Raw genomic sequence first — 5,735 nt, 5'->3', positions numbered from 1 at the left:
ACTGGTGCGAAAGTGAACTGAACAAAGTTTCTTTGGTCATCATGATAATAAAGCAAAAAGGGGGGGAAATAAAACTGTACGATTGTAAACTTTTCCTAACTAAGAAGATGATACATCCGCATGATGTATAATAGGATCGGCGCTGCTACATATGTCTTTCCTTTTTTCTCGTCCTTTCTCTTTCCTTTTACGACGTCGACGCGCGACGATTGATTTTCGTCACGAACCAATCGCTCTTTTCGACCAAATGCAACTTAACGACTTCCGCCGTCGATCCTTTGATCGACGACGACGACTGGCGAGACAACCGCGTCGCCGATGGCGACTTTCGACAGAGAACGGGCTTCGTCAACGGCTTTTTTCCGAGCGACGGCGACGATTGTTGCGGTGGCGGCAGGGGAAACAATTCGGCCGCCGTCTCGCCGCCCGAATCGATCCATTTGAGAATTCGCTTTTCGTTCCAATATTTGTTTTCGTCCGATCCGACGGCGACGCTTTCCGTTCCGCGCACGGCGAAAAATCGTCGCCACTCCAGGTCGCGTTTGACGGCTTCGTACTCGTTGCGTCGTCGTTCGGTGTGCTCGCGTAGGAGCGCCGTCATTTCGGCCATTCGGTTGTCGCGCGCACGCAGACTCATCTCGCCGAGATGCGCCGATTCCGTCCACCGACTTAGCACTTCCATTCTAGTGTGAATCAGGTGGCGAGATGCCGATATTCGCTCTTCGACCTCCTGCCCGAGAGAGAACAAGCGCTATGCCGTCACCTCCGCTATGATAACCCAATTTATTCTAGGAGCCGAGAGGTGGGTGGGTGGGCGGGCTTAGAAACCGTAGAACGTTGCTACCTCTACTTCATATACACTGCATTCTATTCAACACGTGCGTGAACGGGGGCGACGCGGGCGCTATAGACCCCGTTGCGGTCTATTGTTCTCCACACAATAGTCCGCGACGACGGCAGCGCCTAGAATAGGAAGAGTCCCTCCCGCACACCTACGAGCCATTTCCAGGACACTCTAGACTTGCTCTGGCATACATACATTAGAGGTGGAAGCCTTGGCGGAGACGCCAACCGCATTCATTCAGTAGAGAATGGCCCTCACACTCTGACCCGGACTTTCGCTTTTGACCGGACTACGCCTCGCCCTAATTCCCAAGGAAGTTCCCACATGGAACAGTATACATACAGATCAACTGTAGACTCATCTATAAGTCGGCGCGAGCGTCGTGCGGTTCTAGTTCGGCCATATGAATATCCAATTTAGATAATCAGCTATTCAGAGGACCAGATCGTTGAGCAAGCCACCCACTGCGCGTAACATCCCGACAACTCTTAGTAGATGCATCATGCACCAAATTCAAGTTGAACGACACGCGCGACGAGAAAGCACGTGAGACGGACGGTACGCTTGCGTAATGTTAGTCTAAGGGGACCTAACACAAACAATGCTCGCTTTGATCGGTGAAGCTCTTCTAGCCTACGTTGTCATCGTCGCTGTGCAAATTCTTATCAACGATGGCCTATTCGGTCTGGCCAAAGTCTTCGTTCAACGCATTCGCGATCTACCCGGCGTCGACTTGCTAATCGGTGCCGTCATAAAGCGCGAAGCGGACAGCTTCCTACGTCAAATCGACTCCAAGCGAAGTCCGACAGTAGAAATGTCAATTAAGATTCCGGAGAAAGGTTACGCCATCCATGCAATCAGCCCGCCTTGTTTTCCTAATTTAAAAACCTCAAGGCATTTCCCACGATGATTTACGTGAGGAAATGAAGCAACTGAAAGGCGAAGAGGTCAATCTCGACGACGGGCAAATATTCGCTTACGTTTACACGGCCCAAAACGAGCACTACAAAGCGATGGAAGACGCCTATCTCGCATTTACAGACACCACGGGAACTGGTACCGAAAAAGGTGAGAGCCGAAGCATATATCACACAGGGTTCATAATCGGTACCGGTTCCCCCGCCCCCAGGCGACACCGATCACGAAACACTCGTGCGGGAGTTTCTGCGAGCGTTTATGCACGAAAACGCGCTCAATCCCATCGTCTTTCCTGCACTGCGACGATTTGAAACGGAAACGGCCGCCATGGCGGCCGACATGCTCAACGGCGACGCGAACGTCGTCGGATCGTTAACGAGCGGTTCGTTTCCGCGTCAAACATGCACGAAAAAATTCGACATTTATTCTTTTTCTAAAGGCGGAACCGAGAGCATTCTAATGGCAATCAAAACGTATCGCGATCGTGCGAGAAGCTTATTTCCGCACATCAAATCACCCGAAATGGTGAATCGACCGCGGGAGGGCGCCGAAAATTTTTTAAAATACGACTTAGGTTGCGCCCATCACGATTCACCCGGCTTTCGAAAAAGCGGCTCACTATTTCGACGTGAAAATCGTTCACGTCCCACTCGATTCCGACTTCAAACCGAATCTCGACAAATATCGCCAGGTGCGAGTAATAAATAACCTAATGTCTTCGTCTATGGGCTCTTATTCAATCCTTCCCCCTAGGCAATAACGTCTCGAACTATATTGCTCCTAGCATCGGCGCCCCAATACTGTCACGGCATAGTGGACCCAATAGAGGAAATCGGCAATATAGCTCGAGAGAAAGGTCTTCCTTTCCACGTTGATGCCTGCTTCGGGGGATTCATGTTGCCATGGTATGGAATGACTTCCTCTTGCGACACCGTTTTTTACTGATGTATAGGGTGGAAAAACTTGGCTACACCGTGCCTAAGTTCGACTTCCGTGTTGAAGCCGTTACGTCCATATCGGCTGACATACATAAGTATGGCTACGGCTTGAAAGTATGGGGAGGAAACGCGACTGAAACCGGAACCTAAGGGTTTACTTCTCCGCAGGGGGCTAGTCTTATACTCTATCGCAATTCCGATATTCGAAAGTATCAACTATTCGCCTACTCCGAGTGGCCCGGGGGCTTGTTCGGGTCGCCCGGGATGACGGGAAGTAGACCGGGTATATTAGAGAGGAGAACTCACCTTTGGTCACTTGGAATTTGAGATTGCTCAGGCGGAAATATCGCAGCTTCTTGGGCGGCGTTGAGAGCAATAGGACAGGACGGCTACCTTCGGATGGCTCGACGTCTAATGGAAGCAACGCTTGCGTTGCGAGATGGTATTGAAAGAATTCCGGTAAGTAGATGCGCTTCCCTAAATAAAACAACCCCAGTGTTTAGAAAGGAAGAGGGAAAGTGCACGAATGCGGGGTCGTTCATACTGTAACAGACTTCGTTTCCTATTTTCTTTCTAGGGTCTCGCCATCTTGGGAAAACCGGAGATGACGGCTTTCGCGATTGCTTCCACTGATTCTCATTTAGATATTCTTGCGCTCGCTGACGCCATGGAAGAGAAAGGTTTCCCGGAACTTAAGCAATCGGTTAGACATTCCTTACTAGTTCATTCTGTCTCTGCTCGCGTGTAGGATGGAGAATGGAAAGGCAACAATTTCCGAATTCGCTTCACTGCACTATTTTGCCGCACCACGTGACGCTAGTCGACAAACTCTTGAATGATTTAAGAGAGTCAGCTGAGAACGTTAGGGTATTGAATAAAAAACCCGCATTCGTGCATCACATAAAATCTTACGTTTTTAGGGGAAAAAAGCCAAGGGGGGAACAGCGGCAATTTACGGCATGGTGGGCAAAATTCCCGATAAGGCCATCGTCGACACTTTCATCAAGCAATTCCTATCTGACGTCTATACATGTAAAACGTAGAGACGTGCGCTACTGTATGTTGGTTTATTCACCTTCGTCTTGCGATGTGCTGGTCCCCTGAAGGGGGATCTCTTGCAGTAGGTTTATTGCGAGTAAATCATCATCATCATCATCATCCTCGCTCAAATACTAGCCTCACAGCCAATTAATTAGCAAATAAAACGCGCACAGAACAACAGTTAGACGGAAAAAAAAGACAAAAAAAAATGACGCAGACGTTTAAGTCTAAAAGCACTGCGTGACCTCTTCGCGCCGAATCACATTGGAATCAGCGAGAGGAAGAACCACCACCGAACCAGCAGTGATACGATGTAGACAACCCACCAAACCGGACGTATACTCGACGCCTATTGCATTGGAAACGTCAGAATAGGAAATATCAAGGACTCCGCCTGAAAGAGGAGAGAGAGAGCGCATTTATGAGAAGGTGGAGGTGACGACAAGGGGGGATGTGTCTACCAAAGAAAACGTCGTTGTTCGTGTTCAGTCCGGTGCTTACGCCGCCCGCAGTTTCCGACGTTGACTGACCGTCGACGACGAGCTCGACGTTCAAACGATTTCTGTCCACTTCGACGGTGTGCACGTTGCCATCGGTTACGTCAGTACTCGACGAATCGGCGATGACGTGTGCGCCGCTACCGAGATCAAATCTAAAACGGAATTCTCGAAATGTTAGACGGAAAACTGAAAAGGAAATTGCTTTACCGGAATTCGACGGTTCCGCCACGAATTCCTAAAGCGAAGAAATCGCCGCGGGAGTCCTAGAAGAGACAAAGAATCAGAGTGTTTCCTTCGCGTTTTCGCTTTCTTTTGTTCTACCGCAGGCAAATAGGCGAGAAGACCGTCGCCCGTCGCGTTGAAAACGATCATCAGCGACGTCAAAATCGGACGACCGAAAAGCAGTCGACGCGAAACTTCGATGCCGCCGTCGCCGCGGAAACGACCCGGCGTAGGCGCCGTCAAATCTACGAATCACTAATACTAAAAGAAATATTTAACCAATGCACTACAACGCTCACTCTCTCGGCGAAAGGGGCCCCCTTTCCCCTTTCTTGCGACACCGTTTTTGAAGTCACTACAGAGGCTCCAACCACTCCAGAAGTCAGTACAGAGGCTCCAACCACTCCAGAAGTCAGTACAGAGGCTCCAACTACTCCAGAACTCACTACAGAGGCCCCAACTACTCCAGAAGTCAGTACAAAGGCTACAACTACTACAAAGGCTACAACTACTACAACGGCTACAACTAGTACAAAGGCTACAACTACTACAAAGGCTACAACGGCTACAACGGCTACAAAGGCTACAACGGCTACAAAGGCTACAACGGCTACAAAGGCTACAACGGCTACAACGGCTACAAAGGCTACAACGGCTACAACAACTACAACGGCTACAAAGGCTACAAAGGCTACAACGGCAACAACGGCTACAAAGGCTACAACGGCTACAAAGGCTACAACAACTACAACGGCTACAACGGCTACAACGGCTACAAAGGCTACAACGGCTACAACGGCTACAAAGGCTACAACGGCTACAACGGCTACAAAGGCTACAACGGCTACAAAGGCTACAACGGCTACAACGGCTACAACAACTACAAACACTACAACGGCTACAACGGCTACAAAGGCTACAACGGCTACAACGGCTACAAAGGCTACAACGGCTACAAAGGCTACAAATGCTACAACGGCTACAAATGCTACAACGGCTACAACGGCTACAAAGGCTACAACGGCTACAAAGGCTACAAATGCTACAAAGGCTACAACGGCTACAAAGGCTACAACGGCTACAACAACTACAACGGCTACAACGGCTACAACAACTACAACGGCTGCAAAGGCTACAACGGCTACAAAGGCTACAACGGCTACAACGGCTACAAAGGCTACAACGGCTACAACGGCTACAAAGGCTACAACGGCTACAAAGGCTACAACGGCTACAACGGCTACAACAACTACAAACACTACAACGGCTACA

General features: G+C 49.6%; 3 protein-coding genes across 5 annotated transcripts; 1 reads left to right on the top strand and 2 right to left on the bottom strand.

Annotated features, from left to right (window-relative positions):
• Positions 1-13: 13 nt before the first annotated feature.
• On the bottom strand, positions 14-3,730 carry LOC136197930 (uncharacterized). 3 transcript variants are annotated; one of them, XM_065987808.1, is made up of 4 exons: positions 3,613-3,730; positions 3,420-3,553; positions 1,040-3,359; positions 14-730 (listed from the first exon to the last, which is right to left on the bottom strand). In XM_065987808.1, the coding sequence occupies exons 3-4, from the start codon at positions 1,079-1,081 to the stop codon at positions 188-190; spliced, it is 585 nt and encodes a 194-aa protein (XP_065843880.1). In that variant the 5' UTR covers positions 1,082-3,359; positions 3,420-3,553; positions 3,613-3,730; the 3' UTR covers positions 14-187. The 3 variants fall into 3 exon arrangements, with proteins under 3 accessions (XP_065843880.1, XP_065843882.1, XP_065843881.1); XM_065987810.1 differs by having other exon boundaries at positions 3,007-3,359; positions 3,613-3,729; XM_065987809.1 differs by lacking the exons at positions 3,420-3,553; positions 3,613-3,730 and having other exon boundaries at positions 1,040-3,177; positions 3,245-3,399.
• Positions 1,124-4,136, top strand: LOC136197924 (sphingosine-1-phosphate lyase-like). The gene is made up of 12 exons (XM_065987798.1): positions 1,124-1,683; positions 1,739-1,912; positions 1,974-2,144; positions 2,202-2,287; positions 2,337-2,453; positions 2,516-2,667; positions 2,715-2,814; positions 2,869-2,983; positions 3,038-3,159; positions 3,278-3,380; positions 3,449-3,567; positions 3,621-4,136. Exons 1-12 carry the CDS (start codon positions 1,446-1,448, stop codon positions 3,741-3,743), a joined length of 1,620 nt encoding a protein of 539 aa, XP_065843870.1. The 5' UTR covers positions 1,124-1,445; the 3' UTR covers positions 3,744-4,136.
• LOC136197932 (pikachurin-like) lies at positions 3,812-4,710 on the bottom strand. The gene is made up of 4 exons (XM_065987811.1): positions 4,563-4,710; positions 4,449-4,504; positions 4,203-4,393; positions 3,812-4,135 (listed from the first exon to the last, which is right to left on the bottom strand). Exons 1-4 carry the CDS (start codon positions 4,611-4,613, stop codon positions 3,969-3,971), a joined length of 465 nt encoding a protein of 154 aa, XP_065843883.1. The 5' UTR covers positions 4,614-4,710; the 3' UTR covers positions 3,812-3,968.
• Between the last annotated feature and the right edge of the window lie 1,025 nt (positions 4,711-5,735).

This window comes from Oscarella lobularis, chromosome 18, assembly GCF_947507565.1.
Source record: "Oscarella lobularis chromosome 18, ooOscLobu1.1, whole genome shotgun sequence".
In the NCBI taxonomy this organism is placed as follows: domain Eukaryota; kingdom Metazoa; phylum Porifera; class Homoscleromorpha; order Homosclerophorida; family Oscarellidae; genus Oscarella; species Oscarella lobularis.
Note: the sequence above shows the minus strand (reverse complement) of the source record. Positions and strands in the feature narration are given on the sequence as shown.

Excerpts from the sequence above, each read along its gene's own strand:
- LOC136197930 (XM_065987808.1), bottom strand. The coding sequence starts at position 1,081 with ATGAATGCGGTTGGCGTCTCCGCCAAGGCTTCCACCTCTAAT. Across the intron at positions 731-1,039 it reads CCAAGGCTTCCACCTCTAAT|GAGGTCGAAGAGCGAATATC; the intron begins GTATGTATGCCA and ends TCTCTCGGGCAG.
- LOC136197924 (XM_065987798.1), top strand. The coding sequence starts at position 1,446 with ATGCTCGCTTTGATCGGTGAAGCTCTTCTAGCCTACGTTGTCATCGTC. Across the intron at positions 2,668-2,714 it reads GGGGGATTCATGTTGCCATG|GGTGGAAAAACTTGGCTACA; the intron begins GTATGGAATGAC and ends ACTGATGTATAG. Across the intron at positions 3,568-3,620 it reads AGTCAGCTGAGAACGTTAGG|GGGAAAAAAGCCAAGGGGGG; the intron begins GTATTGAATAAA and ends TTACGTTTTTAG.
- LOC136197932 (XM_065987811.1), bottom strand. The coding sequence starts at position 4,613 with ATGATCGTTTTCAACGCGACGGGCGACGGTCTTCTCGCCTATTTGCCT. Across the intron at positions 4,394-4,448 it reads GGCGGAACCGTCGAATTCCG|ATTTGATCTCGGTAGCGGCG; the intron begins GTAAAGCAATTT and ends ATTCCGTTTTAG. Across the intron at positions 4,136-4,202 it reads GAACAACGACGTTTTCTTTG|GCGGAGTCCTTGATATTTCC; the intron begins GTAGACACATCC and ends CTCCTCTTTCAG.